General features: G+C 42.0%; 1 protein-coding gene across 1 annotated transcript in view; it reads left to right on the top strand.

Moving 5' to 3' along the window:
* The window catches only part of nphp4 (nephronophthisis 4), a gene marked incomplete at both ends in the record, with an annotated part of 228,353 nt that overhangs the window by 35,676 nt on the left and 169,805 nt on the right, over positions 1 to 22,872 (top strand). Inside the window, one exon of the mRNA XM_080732808.1 lies at positions 16,048 to 16,197. Within this exon, the coding sequence (XP_080588934.1) occupies positions 16,048 to 16,197 (150 nt within the window). The remainder of the gene's footprint in view (positions 1 to 16,047; positions 16,198 to 22,872) is intronic.

The raw sequence follows: 22,872 nt of genomic DNA, 5'->3' as shown, positions 1-22,872 counted from the left end.
GGACCCAATTGCAGAAAAGAACATCGGCCAGAGGTGTATTCAGATGAATGCAGGACTTTACTTGGACAGGCATGATATTGATAGATACACAGATAGAACAGGTAACAGGCAGGAACAGAGCTACTCACAAAGTAGAGGAGCTTGTCAACATGCCACAGGTGAACACAATGGACAAATAACAGTGGCTAATAACACTAACAGGGGAACAAGGCATAGACAGGTTTTTGCACAGCTAAGGTGCAGAACACATCACTCTTTAGCTAACTTAACATATCTGAAAAGCATGTTTCTAGTTTGGAATGGACTTGTATACAGTACTTGAGCTCATGTCCACACGCCCCGCATCTCACTGCTCTCGCTGACTCTAACCACACACAGCAGATTTAATAAAGTGTGTGTTTAAGTCACATCAGTTTTGCCCCCTGAATGCACACACCCAGTAATATTTGTAAAACGAGAAACCCGTCTATAGAGACATACGATGCCATAGTCAGTGCTGTGTAAAGAAGGAAAGAACAAAAAGGTTCATGGAATGTACTAATCCTGAGGGCTGGGTGGACAAGGATAAACATTATACTTGAATGATTGCAACCTTTGTCAAATAATCAGTTCGGGAAAGTAAAACGGCACTATAGTTTTATTGAGGTATTTAAAGAGCAGTAGAACACACTGTCCAAGTTTCTTTCTGGGCAGTATGGGCTGTCCAGCCTGGAAACCTGACCTATCTGCCAGAGCCCGTTTCATAGTCTACTGCCCAGTCAGAAACCTACTCAGTGCTCTTTAGATACCTCAATAAAATTATATAGTGTGCACTAGGGCATTCACCAAATATTTGAATATTCGAATATTTGAATATCAAAGTCACTATTCGACGTTGTTCACCGAAGTCGAATATTCGCTTTTTTGTAATTTATTTTTTTATTGTTTTCTCTTTAAAAAATATATAGCCTAGTTTATAAAGCTTGGCTAGATAGGAAGTCATAAGAATGATTTGTCAATGCCCCTGGTGGATGAATTTGTTAGGGTTCTCAAACCTTTTTAGGCCTTGACCCCAAAAATAAACATATTTGAACTGGGGACCCCCACCCTGACAAGCACTTGGAATTGTAGGTATTACATTTAATGTGACTCGGTTCCGCAGATAAATATTGTGAAAATAGCCGATCTACATGCTCACAACGCCTCGCAACGCAAGGCGTTGTGAACATCGCCTCTTGCTTACTTAATATTTGACAGTTTGGCCAGTCCTGTCGAATATTCGACTATTCGAATACTTTGAGGTCGAATAATTTGAATACTAAAAATCACTATTCGTGAATGCCCTAGTGTGCACTATGCATTGAAAAACAAGAGACACACAACTGTGTGATGTCTTCTTTTCATGGAATAGTTACCTGACAATCGGTCACAATCATTGACAAATGTGTTTATTCATACGCGTGTCCACCTGGCTCTCATTAACTTGCATTATTGATCTTCCGGCTCCAGTTTGCCCCCCAGCGCGTCTATCTGGTACATGCTATGGCGTAGAACGTGTGTCCTCCTTGTTTTAGAATTTTGAATTTAACTCTGAGATACAGATATGGTAGGAGTAGCAGTTTATAAAATATGATATGAAACATTAACAATAAAACAACTTGGCATGTGAGAAGCATTGCTGCTCTTACTGAACCTTCTGGCTCTGGAGGGCAGGAAGTAGAGTCGTTTGCTGCAGTTGAATACTGAGTGAGAGTAGACATCATGATGGCCGTGATGCCACAATGCTGCAAACAGCACATTGTCTGACTGTGTAGAAAACCCAAGTCTCGGATTGCAGTGGTTCTCAAACATTTTTATGTAATTGACCGTGGATCCAGATCTGAAAAGATTTTGTGCTAGGAACCCCTATAAGAAGAGAAGGAATTTGTATTATTCAATATTTTAAACATTTTCTCTATTCTTCTAGATGTTTTGGAAATTAATAGCCATAGTATAAAATATGATTTCCGTGATTACACTGCTCCTCGTTTTGCTGGGGACCTTCTGGAACACCCTCAAGGACCCCTGGGGGTCCCTGAACCTCTGCCTTGTTGCATCAGATGCATCTCTATTATCTGGTTGCTGCTGACACTTGAAAGAAAATCCAATTAGCACAAGGACAAAATGTTTCTTTGATTCCTTGCTCAATCCTGTCTCCAAGCATCTGCTCCAGCGTTCAGTATGTACTGTAGCTGTGAATCTGTGTTTCAAAAGCATCAATATATTCGGTCACGTGTGGGAACTGTCAGCTTGGTTATAATCTCATATATCACATGGCATGTATCACATGTATCACATGTATCACATGTCAGCTTGGTTATAATCTCATATATCACATGGCATCAACAACATGAGGTTCACAAAGTGTGACTGTGTGGGTGTTTTATTTTGTTTATTTAAACTGACACTTTTTACCAGCTTTTTACTAAGTCCCACTTAGATAAATAAAATCATTATTTCGAATAAGGGAGAGGTGACCAACATGGCATCATATCAAAGGCAATTTCACCAGTAAAATCTTTTCCCAGAGAATTACCAAGACTAAAGGCCCATTCCCACTGGGCCAGATAACAGATAAAAACATCTCTTTCTCCAGATATTTTTCCATTCAAAGTGGATGGTAGATACAGATAAAAAATATATCTACCACAGATATTTGCCACATATACTTTTATCTGTGGCAGCTATTTTCTTATCTGTATCTACCATCCACTTTGAATGGAAAAGTATCTGGAGAAAGAGATTTTTGTATCTGTTATCTGGCCCAGTGGGAATGGGCCTTAAGACTATATACGATCTGTACTAACAGTCCCTATAGTCTGTGCTGCTTACACCCAAGTGGAGAGAATTGGGCTGAATTGGTTGGCAAAGAAAATTACAAATGGGCAGTGGGAGCTTATATTGTAAGGTGGTGCTAGAGGAAAAGCCATGCGTTATTACATCAACGGCAGCCAATGTGTTAACTCATTCTCTGCCATGTGACTAGTTTGACAAGTTTTAACCGCTGTTTGCTAGCCTATGGGTCACCAAATATTTTCCGATTCCACTGGACGTCACCTGACACGTTGATGACATAACCTGAACAAAAAAAGCTTTCCCCTTTATTTTAGGAATTAATAGGAAAAAAAAGCTGTAATGTACCGGTATGTGTATGGGAGAGTGTACAAGGTTGACGAGGAAGCCTATATCTTTGCAGTGGATCGTCGTGCCTGGACATGGATTATTTTCCAATTCTAGCAAACCCATGGCCGTCTTTTGAATGCCCCTGCAGAATATTCAGCAAATTATTCAGTGAAGAAAAAACACTCGATCGTGGCAGTGATTGAGTGCAGTTAAGAGAATAGAGTGGGGGGAGGGGTGTACAGAAAAGTAGCACACATTATCACATACTGTATTATACAGACAAAGTTGAAGCTCTTTCCCCCCGTATTGACCTTGCAGGTACAGATTGGGATGACAGAAAGATAGAGACTGACTGACTGACTGACTGACTGACTGACTGACTGAACGTCTGCAGATGGCCCGAGATATGGGGGAGATGAAAACGGGTGAGATAAAAAAAAAACAGCTGCTTTGGGGCACACTAAACTCCAGAAAGTTAAAAGAGAAGGAACAAGCCGCAGATAAGAGAATGGGAGGAGGAGGCGGAGATGGTTGCTTATGGGGGTCACTCTGAACTTTTACTTCTCAATGAAGCGGTAGAGGAATTGGTGAGAAGTTGAGAGGGAGGAAGAAGAATGCTCCGGGGGACCACTTTGTGTGATGAGAGGATAAACAGATGGCAGCGGAGTCGTCAGGCTACATTGTGTTCACAGTAGCATGTCCTAATCTAAAGCACTTCTGCTGCTGGGGTGTGTGTGTGTGTGTTCTATGTATTTGTGACGAGATGCTATGGCGATGCAGTGTGCAATGCACAGTATTGGTAAAAAAAAACAACCGTCACATAGTCCTTGACTATTAATTAAGCTGTATCCTATATTAAAATTGGAAGGGTGGGCCGGCCGGCGGACCATGTCTCTCTGACAATAGGCATGACCATGGCCATGTCACTCTGACTCAGACATAACAATTAACAGCCTTCCTTGAAATCCGCAGCCCACTTCACTCTGATGTTGAGCCTCTGTGTGCGTGTGTGTGTGACTGTCTCTCGCTCTCTCTTTTTCCTCGGCTTCACATCTCTTGCCAAGTTCCCAGTCGCCCCACTCTGAAGTACCACGGTACCGCTGGAAGGACATTTTGGGGTAGTTTTCATATTTGCATCATCTGAAAACCCCTAGCTGGATGCATAATGAATGACAAGAAATAAATGATGGGTAAAAAAAGTTACTGACACCTGCTTGCCATCTGTCTCAAGCTCGTTTCATCAATGTTTGATCCCCCTTTTAATCCCCACAAACCTATATTTTTTTCCCTTTCTCAATGAAAAGTAGCTTTTGCACACAGATGCAAGGTTTTTGGGTCCAATGCTGATCCCGATTTTGGAGAGTCCTTATCCACTGATTACCAATGTTATAATCATTCAAAAAGGTAGATTTTATTAGCAACAACAGCAACCCCAACAACATATACAGATAATAAACAAAGAAAAACTATTGAATGTTGCCACATTTCAGAACCGGCAAATTCTGAAATGTCCACCTATAATGAAAGTGGTTCAAAATCAGGACTGCATATTTGCCGATACTGGTGTCATAAAAAAAGTCCAATAATGGCTGATATATCCTGCAGACCAATATATCTGTCAGGCTCTGAAGATAAGCCATCTTTCTGATGACAGTGCGAGAGAGACTGCTGAGGATGGGTACAGATCTGAGCCCAGACTGCTGATACAGCCGGAGATTTCTCCAAGAAGTATTCCTGCTTGGCTCGCTGTACAGCATGTTTGGATGCACGTTTGGATTTCAGCGGTTTGGTCTGATGTGAATTTTGGTGCATCTTTTACAATTTCCCAGTTATTTAGTTGTCGAGATACTAAGCTGCTGGGGCATCGCTGTCCTAGCAGTTGAGCTGCATACCACATACAGGTATAGGATCTAATGCCTGACAGCCTGTCGCAGGTTCGATTCCCTTTGCTGCGTGTCACTCCGACTCTCTCTCCTGTTTCCTGTTTCTACTAACACATTCACAGCCAGGTATTAATTCTCTTCCATGTTTTGGCGGACACAGGGGGCACGGTAGTGCAGTGGTTAGTGCTGTCGCCTCACGGGAGAGTTGTTTTTTGCAGGTCTTTCAGTCAGAGTGTATCAAAAAAGCAACTGGGTTAAGGCAACTGAAGCTTGTGATTGGCTGCCGGAAAGTCAGGGGGACGGAGATACACCTAAACCTAACCTTAGCCCTAACCTCAGTAAAACTAACGCTGGTGAATGCTAACCTGCCGACGCTGGTGAATGTTAACCTGGTGAATGCTAACCAGGGAGGTCGTCTCCACCTTAACCGAGGTGCTTTTTTGATACACTTGGACTGAAAGACCTGCAAAAAACACTCCGGTGTCGCCTCACAGCTAGAACGTCCTGGCAAAAGGGCCTTTCTGTGTGGAGTTTGCATGTTCTCCCTGTGTCTCCTAGGGTAGATACTCACAAAAACATGCAGTAATCCTGGTCTCTATATGCCTCCCCCTGCCCAGCCGGGGCGCCTGATGGAGGGGAAAGGAACTGGTTGGAATAACGTGTTCCTTCCACGTGCTACGTCCAAACCGGGGAAATCCCCACTGTCAGGTGAAAAGAAGCAACTTGGACTACTCATGCATAGAAGGAAGCATGAGGTCAGTCCGTTGTCTCCCCAGGCGCGGCAGAGGGAGAGCAGAGCCCAGGATTACATAGACAATTGGCACTGGCATCTCCATATATGGGCATAAAATGGATTCTGTCAGGTATCTCCATATATGGGCATAAAATGGATTGTATCCCAGATGATGCCCTGTTAGGAGAACCACACTAACAGAATCCATATATGGCCAAGACAGATGGTCAAGACAGATGGCGACTTACTGGTATTAGGCGTCTTACTGGTATACACTGTTTGTATGACAAATATCAAAGAAATAATACATTATTTGTTAATAGATATTTTTCCTAGTTTATTTCTATGTATTTCTATTGATTTAATAGTTCATTAAGCCTATTGTTTTGTTATTTCAGCCACAGGGATGGGTTTGACTTCTTGAGGGCATATACTGTAGCAAATGGTACCGTTTTTAAATTTCATGTGAGTTCTCCTTTGAACTTGAGCACAGGCATATATCTAAGGTGTCAATCTTTCTCCCCCCAAAACAATGTTGGAAGGCCCGCTCATATAAGCCCCATATACACCCAACAGGCCCCAGCGCACTGCCTGTGTTGTCTTTATTTATGCCCCTGGCACTTGTGCTAATGCTTGGGGCAAAAAGTTGTCTTGGGTGTGTCGGTAAGTTTGTCTTCTAAGACAGGTTGGAAAGCGAAAGCCTAATGCAGACCACATGCAGAGATCAGTGCAAAATATTTTCTGTAATGTCCTGATTATAGCCAAGGACTGAAACGTTTGCTGCTTTTTAATTGAGCACTATTTGGCAACGTTTTAATTAAAGATTGATCTCAGCATGTGGGCTGTTTTTTTTTAGACTTCCTGGCCCAGGAAATCTTTTCTGTCTCCACTGCTGACCAATTAGCCTAGTTAATACACACATCCATCTTATCTATCTTTTTTAATTTAGCACCCACACTTATATTTTATTTCACATACAGCAGTAAGTCATCACTCATCATGGCAAAGGACTAATCACTGGAGAAAAAGGAAGCAAAGGTCTCCTTTCAAGCATTTATCAGGTCTGCATCTACATTCTCCTCCCTGGGGCCCAATCCCAGAATGGCATTCTCACTTTTTTCTCACATTTCCATCCATGAAACTCCAGAGCAGCCCGGCAAATAATACATTCTCCAACAATATCAGAATCTTTCTTTGGTTTGGGCTTCTCTGTCTGGCTTTATTTTACTTGTGTCTTTCAATCCTCTTCTCGTTGTTGCCTCATCCAAACCCTTTATCTTTGTCTCTTTTATGCCTATACTGTATATAGAGATCTCTGTATTGTCTATCTGTGTCCCTTTTAAGCTCATATATGGAGTTTTGTGTCAGCCATGCCCAACTTCAGGCCAGACTATGACATCTGTAATATGACCGTGATCAGGGTACTCCATATATACGGATTTACACACACACACACACACACACACACACACACACACACACACACACACACACACACACACACACACACACACACACACACACACAGGCGTTGCATGTGCGGGGTGCGTGAGGGGGCAGGGGGGAGACACACACACACACACACACACAGCGCTGCATGTGCGGTGTGCGTGAGTATTCATAAATACAAAGTACAAAGATATCAGCTTATAGATTGTCTATTTTCACTGATAATGCACTTTTTCCCTATCTTGAAATGTAGTGTAGTCAAAAGTACAATATTTGTCTTTAGAATGTAGTGAATGACAAAAAAAACAGTACAAGTCAAGTAGGTCGGGGGTGGCGTTTTGTCAGTATCAGCCGGTAACAAGGGGGAGTCTATCCCCGTTACAATGCGCTAGACCCCTGGGAGATTGCTGAGGTGGAGTGCCACACCTACCATCAGCTCCCAGTACTTGCTGCACCAAAGCCGTGTTACTCATACGCTGAGTTGGCGGTGCCCGGGATCATACCCATGACCTTGTGGGCCAAAGGCGAGAGCTCTAACGACTACCCGAACACAACAGGTACAGTACAGTACAGTACAGTACAGTACAGTACAGTGCAGTATAGGGGTGGGCGATATGGAAAAATACAATATCACAATATTTTCCCAAGTTGTATCACGATACACGATTTTATCACAATTCTTTTTCACGTTGTTTTTTATGGTTATTTTTCAAGTTACTTGACACAAACTGGACTCTCTGGGTTCCTTTTGGGAGGTCTAAATTGAACTTTACAAGTATGTAACTCTGACAGTATACAAATGAAACCAAATGGACCCTTACGGGTCCATTTGGTTTCATTTGTATACTGTCAGAGTTAAGTGGAGTCCTTGACATTTGAAAGTTTGAGAACTGATGTTTTTGACCAAAATGCATGTTTAAATTGAATTCTGCAATGAATCTCTGTTAATTAATGATTAAACAGGCTCCATCAATTGTATCACGATATATATGATACATCCGTGGAGACATTGTATCGTCTCAACGATAATTATCACCATATCGCCCACCCCCTGTACAGTACAGTACAGTACAGTACAGTACAGTACAGTACAGTACAGTACAGTACTCAAGTAAATGTACTTTGTTACTGTCAACCACTGGTCCTTCCATTATTTCACTAAGATTTGTGCAATGGTAAATAAGATACAATCCAATCACAATAAATGAAACACAAATCCTACCTTTCAGCTACTTTCAAAGCCAAGCCAGCCATCTGTTACCAAACTCATTCTGGTTTCATAAGATTCTCCATTGTAAGCACGAGTTTGTAGTAATTACATGTTCACTGATATAACGATTCATGTTCTTCACATCAACGGTAAACTTAAATTAGCAATGAATTCCCCCAAAATATGAAGTCTGTTGGCTTGTGAACCACTTTTATAACTGCATCCAGGATGAGCCACGGGGCAATATCACAGCAGATGGTGTCTATCGGTTTTATCACTCTCATAAAGCCTATACGCTGGGGTTTTTTACAGCACAGCTATTCATTTATTTTATTTTATGTTTTCTTTTTTTTTAGCAAGAAAAAGTTTAAAAAGCAGTCTGAACTGGAAAACCCCACGTATGGATGTATCAGGAGTTGATGTGTACATTAAACTGCTGCTGCGGGGGTCAGCGGAGGTAACATCTAACCATTCCATCTGTGTGTGACGTTATATCGGATGATTATCGACTTTATACTGACACTACGAGAAAGGGTACTTTTATTTTTATGTCTATCATAGTTGATTTTTTACTTTTTTATTATATATGTTCAATAAACAAAATTGTGTTTCTCTCCTAGTATCAATAACAATTCCCTCTCTCCATTTAGAGGTTATTGCTGCAACATTTCGAGTTTATGTTATACTGTATATATTCCCAGACTCTAAACAATTGGGTCCAATTATTTTGTTAATCAAGGTAAACGGCATAAAATAAAATCAATGGAGCAAAGTGCCGTGCACAGTAAAATCCTCATTGTTCATTTATCCATTTAAGTCTACAAATGTAATCAAATGGAGTGGTCCATTTGGTCAACAAATAGCAATTGTTTCTGGTGCATTGTTTCCGTTTGGTGAGCTATAGACCTACTTGTCTTATAATAATAATGTGTTAAGTCAGCATCAGACTATGTTGATGTCGCTGTTGAATAATAAATGTTCAACGTGGTGTTCAACACTATTCAGTCATTGGTTTATATGTAAAACTAGCGGTGCTTTTATTTGGAAAATAAAAAAGCAAGAACATTTACTGGTTCAGTACTATTTTCTTTGTCAATACTCCATACTTTGCTCTGAGCCAATACATTTTGCAAGATTCCGCTCAGCCATAGGCAGTCAGGCAGATAAGCTTTTTTCCTTTATTCCCTCAGGCATTTCAATACAGTATTTCCATGTACAGCAATTCATAGTTCCACCATATCCCTGTGTTTCAGCCCACAAATAATGCTGCAGTTCACATCTTTGCAATCTATTAAACAACTTTATAATCCAGTTTTTCAGATACTTTCAGACCGCTGCAATATTTCTCCGCAATGTTGTAATGCAAAATGTATGCTCCATTGTACGGCGGTGTTGTGCCGAAATAGCAGATCTATAAGTTCACAATCACGATGCATTGTGAGCTTGTAGATCTGCTATTTTCGGCATGCGACACTGGCCCGTGCCAATTGTATAAATTGATCTTACTTGCAGTTAGTTCAGTTGCTCACTCTCTCCACTTCAGTGAAAGTGGTAGTGTGTGCACCCAGCTGCCTCTTGCTGGATGATTAAGATGGGGGTCACTTTCCCTCTATTGGTCGTCTCTTCATTGTCTATAATCAGGCTGATAATCGGGCCATTGCCAGCAAACTTTATGATGGAGTTTTAGCTGTGTGTGGCCACACAACTGTGAGTGAACAGGGAGCCCTGGGTGGCTCCAGTGCTAAGAGTCAGTGTGGAGGAGCCAGCTGGTCCACTTACACCTTGAGGATTCAACCATCTGGGCCAGGTGCTTGTGTGGGTTTATCCTTTTGAAGGTGTTACACATAGCTGGCCTAGATATTTCCTGTGGGTTATGGGTCCTGGTCTTTTTGCAAAGCCATGGCTGGGATTTTATCCACAAAGCGTGCATAGAGTGTGTTAAATTAGATGCTGACACCTTCCCTCAGTCCCCTGCATTGCTGTGTCTCCCTTTGTAATCGGTGATAGTCCATTTGAGACCAGTCCACATGTTCCTGGTGTGGTATTGAGACTAGGGATGGGACGATATGAAAATTTCATATCACGATTATTGTGACCAAAGAAATAGCGATTTACGATATTATCGCGATAATCAAAATCCATTATCCTGGCCTACCACCAAGATCTGCACCCGCGGCTTCTGTGTCACCGCGGCTGCCCTCCTACTCATCGCGTATCGCGGAACATTTGCCAAAAAATTGCAGATCTACAAGCTCACAACGCGTCGCACTGCGACGCGTTGTGAGCTTGTAGATCGGCTATTTTTTGGCAAAGACATTTGATAGAAAGTGAAAAAAAGACTATCATGTACGTATATTATAAGTACCTTTAACCAATAGAGGGTTTAGATGGTACCTGATATGCAGCTCAGCAAATAAAAGGGTGAATTGATCCCAGTGCATGATGGAGGACGATATTACGATAAATTAAATCTCCACGATTGGATTATCGTGAGTATTTTTTATCACGATATATGATAATATTGCATATCGTCCCATCCCTAATTGAGACTCAACTTTAGCCCTGTTGCATACAAACATTCAACCACTGCCACGTGTGGGTTTGAATGCATAACATAATAATGATTAAATAATCCTTTCACCTTGAGGGACTGATATCAAAGTGAAACAGACAACCATACAGTCAGGAGAGGTCTATAGCGCAAACATAGTGTCACACCAGGTTCCAGCAGGTGGGTGGTAGAATGTGCAAATCAACTGGTCATCCTTGACCACATTGGGAAGGGATGCACATGCATGTCAGTGGCATGTTGCTTTTGGTTAGGATCTCGCTGTCACTCTAAATCAGTGGTTTACAACCTTTTCAGGCCGCGACCCCACAAATAAGCATAATAAGACACCCCCCCCCCCCCCCCCCCCCCACCCTGACGAGCACTAAAAGTTGAGGCATTACATTTTAACACAGTTCTATTGTGGAAAGGTTAGACTCCTTTTGGATGTTGTAGTCTGACAGGGTACGGCCATCTTCCAGCTGCTTGCCAGCAAAGATTAGCCTTTGTTGGTCAGGGGGGATTCCTTCCTTGTCCTGGATTCTAGCCTTGACGTTCTCAATGTTATCACTTGGCTCAACCTCCAGGGTAATGGTCTTGCCAGTAAGGGTCTTCACAAAAATCTGCATTTTATCACAAATTCGGTATATGCAGCGAAGAAAAGCCTCTTAGTATTGCCTCAGACCTGCAATCTGCAAACTGTGGAGCTTGAACGCACATTTATGTTGGGGCTTGCCGGTGATATCACAGTTCTGACCTCATATGTGGCTATAATTGGCATTGCGAAATTCAAGTGCACTTGTGTTTATTTATTTCACAGCAGATAGTCTACGTAAAATCATCCCTAACCCTAACCCATAAATTAAATTAATTATTTAAATGAACTAAAATCATGTTTTATTTGATGGCCTTCCTGCCCTGGCATTTAGCCTTTGTGCCCTCAAACAATGGACACCACCAAAGGCCAAGTGGCCTTGCCCCCGAAAATGACAAAATTCCAGGCCTGCATATAGCATACAGTAAGTGATAGCCTGTAGGCCTAATGTGAATTCTTCGGTATTTTCATTTATTAGTGTGGTTGCCTAACATGTTGGGCGGCAACCACACTTGCAATTTCACAGAATTGCACCTTGTAGTGTATTGTTATAGTGCTTGGTGTGAACATCCCTTTAGACAACATTGTATTGGTTTATGAGTGTCAAGCAGCCACTAAAACTTACACATTGGGAGAGATCACAGTGATTCTACGCCACATGAACCCTGGTATCCCTATGTTGGGCATGCCATTATAGGCAAAACTTTCACAAACTGTCCCAAACCTTTCGAAAATAGCAGATCTAAGCTCACAGCGTGTCTCATTACATTGTAAACATGTATCTGTTATTTCTTCTATTGGTGAAATAGGGCTGGACATCTTCAAAACATGCTGGACTAAATGGCTGAAACAACAACGTTGGTTAGTTGTGATTTCAGGTCCATATGTGTCTCAGGTCCATATTCTCCTCTGTTCTCACTCTTACAAGGTTATGTAAAGAAGGAAAGGACAACTATATGAAGGAAGATATGTTGCAAAGTTTTTGATGAAAGAACTTTTGATTTGATTTGAGCACTCGTAAAATGTGATGCACACTCACATCAAATATTCATATCATAAACATGTAAATTGACATCGAAGTCACAAAGAATAAACCATTCTTGTTGTGCAAGACCTTGCTGCCTTTGCCTTCCATCCTTTCGGTTTGCGGTGCAGAGCGCTGACCTAACGCTCTTTGATCACAAAGTCTGTGTAGGCCTCGGCACCCTTGGAACATTACTGGAAGTCAAGACTGCAATAAAAAAATAATCCAGTACGGGGTCTTCATCAAGAGCTTAAAGGGATATTCCACTTTCAAAAAAACTTTTGGTCATTGTATGGTCTAATCAGGCTTGTATGAACACCCTGAACAGTTTTTAATTTGCTTCATTCAGTATTTAGATATTTGATGTAAATGTTTCCAGCTCCAACACGCCCAGGCCCTCTCCACATACACACTCATTGTAACTTCAAACTCCATTTTAACCATGATAGATTCATTAAAAACACCCATTATTTTTTCTGGTGACTCATAATACCCTCCTAATACGTGAGCAGACCGTGTTTTTTCAATAACCTTTTTCTTTTATTTTTAATAATTCTTTGGGAAAATGGAAAACATTAAATACAATAATATTTTATTGAAAATAAATGAAAAAAGTTATTGAAAAAACACGGTCTGCTCACGTATTAGGAGGGTATTATGAGTCACCAGAAAAAATAATGGGTGTTTTTAATGAATCTATCATGGTTAAAATGGAGTTTGAAGTTACAATGAGTGTGTATGTGGAGAGGGCCTGGGCGTGTTGGAGCTGGTAACATTTACATCAAATATCTAAATATTGAATGAAGCAAATTAAAAACTGTTCAGGGTGTTCATACAAGCCTGATTAGACCATACAATGACCAAAAGTTTTTTTGAAAGTGGAATATCCCTTTTAGGGGGTATAATTAATTGGAGCCCTTGTCAGTCTTCTCCACTATCCTTGGCATTGAACTCAGTTTCTAGATTTTCCCTGTGCGTAGCTGGGGCTCTCGTGACCTCAAACTGGAGCTCATGTTTAATTCTTTTATAGGCTATGTATTCAGGGAGGGCTTGATCCATATGATTTTCTCTTAGCACAGGATGTTCTTACATTCTTTCAAAACTATGGCTATACATCCACTTTCATACATTAATTACAGTACACACTGTGTGCGTCTGTCTGTCTGTCTGTCTGTCTGTCTGTCTGTCTGTCTGTCTGTCTGTCTGTCTGTCTGTCTGTCTGTCTGTCTGTCTGTCTGTCTGTTGTGTTGTGTTACCTACAGTACTGTAGATAATATGCTAGGGTTGATATGGGACAACACAACTGTTTTGTGTGAGCATCACCTTTACTCTCATCCCACCAGTAAAATGTTTTGCACCATTATAATTACCAGCCTCACATTGTGCAGAGCTGCTGATGTCATGGAAGCGATTCACATGCAGGACGGATATTCCAGTGAACCATCATCATTACACCTCTTTTGTTTACCATTATTATGAGCCAAAACACATTCTGCATCATTTCACCTCCTCGACCACGCCCACTCGTTCTGTTTGGTATAATGAGTCCCGCTACAGATCCATCTGTGTCATATTGATGAAAGAGACAGCGGGAGTGAATGGAGCTCCCCTTAATGATTGTCACTGTTGCTGTTGAAGGTGTAATTATTAAGCCATTTAGGCCTAGAATTATTGAATGCTTTAACTATTGAAAAATAGCAGATATACAAGCTCACAGCGCGGCACCGAGTGCCGCGCTGCGAGCTTGTAGATCTGCTATTTTTGAAAAAGTCGTGAAAATGTGTGCAATCTTTGAATATATGTATTTTCAAAGTGAACGTTTGTGACTCAAATGTTGCTTCTGGGTGGTCCCTGGAACTAAATATTTTGAGATGGGGGTCCGTGGCCAAATAAATATAATTTTGGGGGTCCTTCACATGAAAAGCCACTGACATAGTAGTCTCCCAAGAACCGACTAACTGAGCTCCAGTTAAGTGAAAAGGACCTTTTCTTTGACGATGGCTGGCCAGATTGCTGACATAGAAACATAGGTTTTTAAAAAAAAACCTTAGAAGGATTCAAAAGACACTTATAGAATCGGGTAAAAATTGAAATTTTCACGATTTCTCAAAAATAGCAGATATACAAGCTTGCAGCGCGGCACTCTGTGCCACGCTGCGAGCTTGTATATCTGCTATTTTTCAATAGTTAAAGCATAAAATAATAATACACTATAATGTGTACGCGTTCTAAACGTGTTAAAGCTGTCGGGGATGAATGATTATTGCGGCGGCGCGCCGGGCCCGGTTGAAGCCAGCGCACACGTGGCGCATCAAATGCCGCCTCGTTTCGGCTTCCAAACGGCCCCCTTTCACTCCGCGCTGATGAAAGGAATTGCGGGTCGACACCTGTCATTGGGTGACCCGTTTGAACGATGACAATGTCTACCTCATTGCTCATATCTCGCAGCTCATCGACGCCGCGGCGCTTCCTCCGAGCTGAATGGTCGTCATTTTTGTTTGGGGCCCCCGCAAATGACATATCCCTCCCTCCCCCCAAACCCACCCCCACCCTTAATCCATTCAGAACGGGTACACATTATTTTGTATTATTATTTTGTGCTTTAACTATTGAAAAATAGCAGATATACAAGCTCACAGCGCGGCACCGAGTGCCGCGCTGCGAGCTTGTAGATCTGCTATTTTTGAAAAATCGTGAAAGTTAGAATTTTGACCCGGTTCTATAAGTGTCTTTTGAATCCTTCTAAGGTTTTTTTGAAAAACCTATGTTTCTATATGTCAGCAATCTGGCCAGCCATCGTCAAAGAAAAGGTACTTTTCACTTAAATGGAGCTCAGTTAGTCTGTTCTTGAGAGAGTACTATGTCAGTGGTTCTCAAACTTTTTCATGTGAAGGAACCCCAAAATGATATGTATTTGGCCACGGACCCCCATCTCAAATATTTAGTTCCAGGGACCACCCAGAAGCAACATTTGAGTTACAAACGTTCGCTTTAAAAATACATAAGATTCGCACACATTTTCACAACTTTTTCAAAAATAGCAGATCTACAAGCTCGCAGCGCGGCACTCGGTGCCGCGCTGTGAGCTTGTATATCTGCTATTTTTCACTGGTTAAAGCATTCAATAATTCTAGGCCTGAATGGGTTTTAATGGAGCATCACACCTAGGTCGCCGACAGCCAAATGGAATATTGAAAAATGGCTTTGTCTGTGTGCCGACAATCGGCGCACTACTTTCATAAAAACATTAGCCAACAAAGCACCAGGTTGGACAGGTGACACTTGTTTTGGTGTGTGAGAGGGCGGTTAGTTGGATGTGCTGCACAATATCACGTCCTCCATAATAATAATAATGACTGACACGGCACCTCATTACCACTACATGACCCACTGATGTGATGCAGTAGTTGAGATGAAGAAGTCATGTTTTTTTTTTTTTTCTCGTGTGTGTATTTTTTTTTTAGACGGCAATATCCTGAAAATCATTGATGGCGCTCATTTGGACTGTGTGGTGAAAGGCCACCCTGCCCTGTGCTCCGTGATGCATCTCCTGCCAGAGAACAGGCTGGTGTCTGGGCACGAGAACGTTCCAGGACTGACGCCTTCTCCAACAGGTAAATGTGCCCCTTGGGTAGAGTATGCATGTCCACTCACATTACAGTCATTCATGTAAGAGGGGTCGTTGCGGCGGGTTCACTGGTTTTTATTGATCATTAGGAATGTTAAATATATTCCTGGCACTTACATTTATATTGCCGAATAAAGCCCTCCACCTTTTCAAGTTCAGTTTTCGCAATTAGTGAGGTCAAATAGTGCTGCCATTGTGTCTTTGGGCGGTTTGGAGTTGGCATAGCCAATTTAATGCATGCAACACTCACCTGTTCTGGGGAAGTCACTTACATTTATATAGACTGTATAGCAATTTAGAGGGTAAGGCAGTTGCTGGGGAGGGAAGGTCACATTAATGAAAAATAAATATAATACAGCTAGCTATACAGTATCTCATTCAGTATCCCATCTCATTCTTCAGAATTCCTATAGTTTGAGCTTTGAAATCAGATAAGTCAGTGGTTCACAATCGTTTTAATTTCAAGGACCCCTATTACACTTTGACCCCCTCAAAGAACCCACTGAGCTTGGGTACTGGAATGAAAACCGACAGTTTCAAAGTTTATTGAAGTTCATTCCAGGCAGAGGGAGCAGTCTAGCAGAGTACATGAAGACCCTTTTTTCAAACTCAGTGCAGATTCTGGGTACTGAGGCATTTAAATAGTCCTGTTATCATCGGCTGTATGGGTTTGATGTGATGGTGAATTATGAACCGAGGGAGCTGATGAAAGATTGATTTATAGATGAAGGTGTATCACTGAAGCAGCTAAAGGGCAGTCAGAATCGGCCAGTTCACTTTAGCATACAGATTGCAATGATGGGTATGTGAACTATAACAGGTAATACATCTTAGTGTCTGGCGAGGAACAGACCTTCACGAATTAAATCAAACTTCACCTAAATCTGATACTGTTCAAAAGGTGGCAGCGTTTAATTTATTTCTTCCCCATTGAAAGAAAACATGACTTGTTTCTGAAATGGAAACACAACTTCACTTTAGTTTCTTAACCATACTCTTAACCATACTTTAAAAAGGTGGTTTAAAAGACAAAGCTGTAATCAAGTGAAAAATGTAGGTATTTAAAAGTCAACAGTTGAGATGTGTATTCTTTCGATTGTGTTGGAATTCCACAACCTTAGAAATGTGTATTTGTGGGGCCAATACCAATAGATGATCTCTTGGAAGCAGAATGGGATAATTTTTTGCCAAAATGAGGATTCATTCTAATCTCTAACATGTTTTACAAATCAGTGCAGGCAGGCAGTCAGGCACATAAGCTCTCAATGGTGCTTTATCAAGGTATTACACCACTATTACTACTATTACTACTCTTACGACTATAAGATGACATGCAGACAGTGTATTACTTATTCTAATCTTATTCAACACACTACTATACCGGTAAAGTTGATGCACTGACTCATATATGCATGTCTCAACACATTTTCCATTTAGCTGTTTATTTCTTTTTTCACAGCCTACATAATCATATAACATTATGCCAAATCTAGAATATACCTCTCACTTCTCATTTGTACATCGTTATCTCCACAACAGGATCTATGCAATTATCCTGTATTATACTTGAGAGGATTGTTAAACGTGTTAATTTGTTTGGATTCAGTATTGATAATCTTGTATCCTCAACCGATCTGCATTAGACAGAGACATATTGATATTTCTCATTGTGTTTTATTCATTATAAATATAGACTGATGTTCTTTGACTGATATAATATAAATGGTATGTCAGAATTCAGTTCCCAGTAGATTCCTCGCAACCCGCGTCAGTGCAACCACACTTGCAATTTCCCAGAATTGTACCTTTGTTTTTTTATTTTTTATTTTTTTATATTTTTTCCCACGGTTTTTGCAACCCATTTTTCTCACCCAGTGACAACTACCTAACCTGTAGTCCTGGTTTCCGCTCTCCCCCTGTCGTGCTAGGGGAATTGGGGAGCACCTGGCTGGCTAGGGGGAAATAGTATAGAAACCAGGACTACTGCATGTTTTTGTGAGGGCATCTACCCTAGGAGACACGGGTAGAACATGCAAACTCCACACAGAAAGGCCCTATCGCCAACCCCACCTAGGGTGTGGGCACTGATGACGCGGAGGGAGGAACACGCCCCCAGCGCCCACAGCGGCCCCTGGTGGGAATCGGACCCAGGACCTTCTAGCTGTGAGGCGAAGCGCTAACCACTGCGCCACCGTGCCCCTGGAATTGTACCTTTCTAGTTGCTTTCAGTACACCCGTTGTGCCCGTGGTTCTCAGATTAGCCAGGGTGCTACCCACTACCATATGGCCGATCGACTAAATATGGAGTTACGGGGAACCCTGAGGTCGTCAAAAACTGCTGATGTGGTGTTTATTACATACATGGACATATGCAAAAAACATGCTGAGTGCAAAGTTCTGCCAATCCATGAAGCCGATGTGTTGGGTTGGCTAATCGTGAAAGGCGATGCCTACACCCAGTCCATCATAGACACTGAGCTTTGGAGTGTAGTGTACTCCACAGACCCGTGGACAGAGTATCAGATACTAGTTTTTCGATTCTGGACAACGGCCGGTCCAAATCGGTAGTGCACATCACCCCAGGTCATCAGCAGTACGCACGCCAAGTGTGAAGTCATTCGTTCAGACGGTGCCCTAGTTATGCCCGGGACACAGATACAGAGTTCGTGAATCTATAGAAGATACAGTATCACTAATAATAATATTTGTTGTTACAATTACTGTCACTCTACCAGCCTGGACAATTTATAGGTTTATTCTTTTGTTAGTTTGTTTCTTCTCTTTTCCCATAAAGGGAAAAGAGAGTCGAGAGACATTCCTCACTCTATGAAGGGTCCCAGTATGGAGGTAGGGGTGTTTTATTTCCTTTGTTAAATGTGGTCCTATAAAAAACCCTTTGAGACTGTACAAATACATTTCAGTTGAGTTGAGTTTGAGGTGATAATTCAGTCTGCCCATTTTTCATTTTGTCCTTACAAATATATGACCTTCAAGTTGATGAAAACACTTTCCCTGCTAGCTAGATGAACTGTTTATTTATTACAACTATTATGGAGGAGAAATGCTTTTGGGCTTTTGAAATGTAATGCATTTCATGCCGCCTCATGCTGATAAGAATATTTGTGTGAAAGGCAACACAAAACAAAGGCAACAAACCTCAGGAAAGCATCTGAAAAATCCTGCAGTAGCGACCTAGAGATAATCTACTCTTATCCAATTTCGTCTTTCTAATGTTGCTTATCATCCAATTTAAAACGAATCACAATGCACGCGGCTTCATAGTGCAAACATTTCAGGGAATCCGATTCCTTCAATTATGTGTTAATTGAAAGAGACGCGGATGCCAAAGGAGTCGTTTATTTTTCCCAGGCAGGCTTATTTTATTATGCCTCTTTTTGCCAGGTTGTATAATTGACTCCACCGTGATTATTATGGTGTTAATCACTGGTGATGGTCGTAGAGTGGTTTTATTGTTGAGTTTGTTGTGTATGGCGCTTCATTAGTTCATCTCTGTGTTTGAAACACCACCAAATGAACAGCTTGTTATGGTCTCCTGACCTTATAGAAGGTTTGTTACTCTTGTGTAAACTTAACCTCTCAGGCCCTATTTTACACTTTAACATTTTGGAAGCAAGGCATAGCTAATCTATATGAAAAGTTTCACATCTTGGTCACATGAATACAGAGATAAAGTGTACAACTTTGTGTGAGTTTTGGACAACATCTCTGTGTTGGAGTAGTAGCAAACCGTGTGTTTTAAAATCTTGTCAGGAGGATATGCAGAATTGCGTCTAGTAATCCAGGGGATTTTAAAGCCTTTTTGTACATAATGAGGCCTGTTATCGGGCCACCATGAGACCCATTTGAACATTTTGGGCGAGAGTTTTCTCGACAATCAGTCCAGCGGTTTACAAACAGGACAGACAGAGAGGGGAGAAAACATACAGTACTCTCTGGCCGGCCTTCGGCTGTCTGGCCTGGCAGAGATGACAATTTATTTTAATGAGCATAATTGGTAAGCGATGTGTTAAAACATTGCCTGAGGTACAGTATGTGCCCTGCACAATATAAAACAAAAACATGTTTGTCTCACTGAGTAGTAGTTTAATGTTGTTTAATGTGGATACATATTGTTGCACTCAATTGCCCCCCCCCCCCCCCCCCCCACACACACACACACACAAACACACACACACACACACACACACACACACACACTGTCAGTGTCCCGGTCCCTCCTTCTTTCCACTTTTCACTTAAATGCTCCCCATGCTTTCTTTTTAAGAAAGCATGCCTTGGTTCCGACTCAAGGTTGATATTGTAATGACATACACTCACAATATTATGTTTGTTGGAAAAAATATATACAGTATCTATTTCTATATATTATTTCTTGTGTTGCTAAGTAATTGGTATGTAAATGGTATGTAAAGAGAAAGACCTCTGGGATGGTATTATGGCTCTGTCAGCCTGCTGAATGGGGAGACGGGGTGTACAATTTTCTGGTTGTCAACCCTTGTGTAGCAGTGAGGAGACGAGGGCAAGGTGCAACAGCTGATCAAGTGGAACCAAGTGACACGTTTCTACTCAAGAACATGGAATCATGGTGTTCGATTACTTTAGAGTAATTGTGCAGCCCTGCCTGAGACACCTGCATGATGCCACTCCAGGATACAGGATTAGTAGGAAGTCTTGGAACAACCTCACCTGAAAGGAATACGCGTCATCAGCGCCCACACCCTAGGTGGGGTTGGCGATAGGGCCTTTTTGTTTGCATGTTCTCCCCGTGTCTCCTAGGGTTGATGCCCTCACAAAAACATGCGGTAATCCTGTGCTCAATAATGCCTCCCCCTGGCCCGCCTGATGGAGGGGAAAGGAACTGGTTGGAATAACGTGTTCCTTCCATGCGCTACGTCCAAACCAGGGAAATCCCCACTGTCAGGTGAAAAGAAGCAACTTGGACTCCTCATGCATAGAAGGAAGCATGAGGTCAGTCCGTTGTCTCCCCAGGCACGGCAGAGGGAGAGCAGAGCCCAGGATTACATAGGCAATTGGCACTGGGTGAAAATGGGTTACACAATCGTGGGATAAAAATTATAAAAAAGAGGAATACAAAAAGATCAGATGCAGTTGTCTTTCTCCAGTTTCTGTCTTTAAGATTATATAGCACATAAAACAGTTTGAAAATGCCAGCCTTTACTGGAGACCTTGGTCTATCAGAAATGGAAATGTCTGCGTGCAGTACTTAGAATCAAGTTTCCAAGGGCTGAATGTAATGAAGTCTGACAGTGCAGACATAATCATTGGGAGTCAGTGAGAGGTATGTTGGCGGCCAAATCCCCTCCATTCTTTCTGGGTCTGTGAGCAGCCAGGACCTAAGCCGCCTTTTAAGAATGCAGTCGCTGACTTGATATTCACACTGCATACCGAGCCGTCCACCTCCCGAGACAAGGGTCTCAATGAAATGCTGGGATGGCAACAGTACATTACACTTGAAGAGATTACAATCACACCCGCAATTTTTCCGCTCTGCTGTGGCTGAAGGGAGTGATTGCGAGCTGTCTCACAAGGCCCTTCCACTGCGTCCGTTGCCTGGCTTTGGGTTACCTCTCAATTGATTCGGATAAAGTGTACACATATCCAAATGGTTTTGTGGTTGTTTGTCTCGAGAATTGGTCTCCCCCACCTCTATCTCCTTTTCTATTTCTCTCTCCCTCTCTTGCTGTCTTATAAATATTTCAGTGGGTATTGGGCAGCTCACAGCAAATCAATGGAGCACTAATTCAGATGGAGTTTCGGAGGCTCACAGCAAATCCAGGTGACACAGATTCTAATTAACGCATTGAAATGCACCCAAAGCGCTGGGCCTAGCCTGCAAAACACCTTCACACAACTTTTAAAAAGCTATGTGGTTGTTCTGGTCGTGACAAAGGATGGGCTTAGAGGGCTTGTGGGTTTGGCACGTAGGCATGCACACACGCACGCACGCACGCACGCACGCACGCATGCACGCATGCATGCGTGGCATGCACACACATGCACACACACACACACACACACACACACACACAGTGATAGATACTGTATAACAGGGGTTTTCAAAGTGGGTGACGGGGCACCCTGGGGTGCCGCGACGGCAGTCCAGGGGTGCCGCGAGATAATTTGATAATATTTGAAATTTATTTGGACACTTGAAAAAATATTTTGTGTCATTTTAAACTTGAAGTACAAAGTTATTTTCAGTCAGTTCTAACCAAAACGGCTGTTATCTCAACGTTTTCCTCGCAACATAATCACTAAAATATCGTCACTGTCGTGCAGAAACCTCGTATCTCCAAATTTCAAATGTGTACGTCTTATGGTAAAGCAAAGCCCTGCTTCATCATACAAGACCATCGCACAAAACTAGTGAAAACAGCCGATCTACCAGCACACAACGCCTCGCAATGCGAGGCGGCCTGTGCTTGTAGATCGGCTGTTTACAAAACGAACGGTTTTGGACATACAAGTTTTCCACCCGACAAGACTATAAGGTGCTGGGAGTGAAAATTATAATGTAGGGGTGCCTTGGATTAAAACAATATTTATGGGGTGCCCTGAGACAAAAAAGTTTGGGAACCCCTGCTGTATAATACTATCTAATATGTAGATTATTGTTTTC

This window comes from Nannobrachium achirus (genome assembly GCF_963921795.1).
Source record: "Nannobrachium achirus genome assembly, chromosome: 9".
Lineage (NCBI taxonomy): Eukaryota > Metazoa > Chordata > Actinopteri > Myctophiformes > Myctophidae > Nannobrachium > Nannobrachium achirus.
Note: the sequence above shows the minus strand (reverse complement) of the source record. Positions and strands in the feature narration are given on the sequence as shown.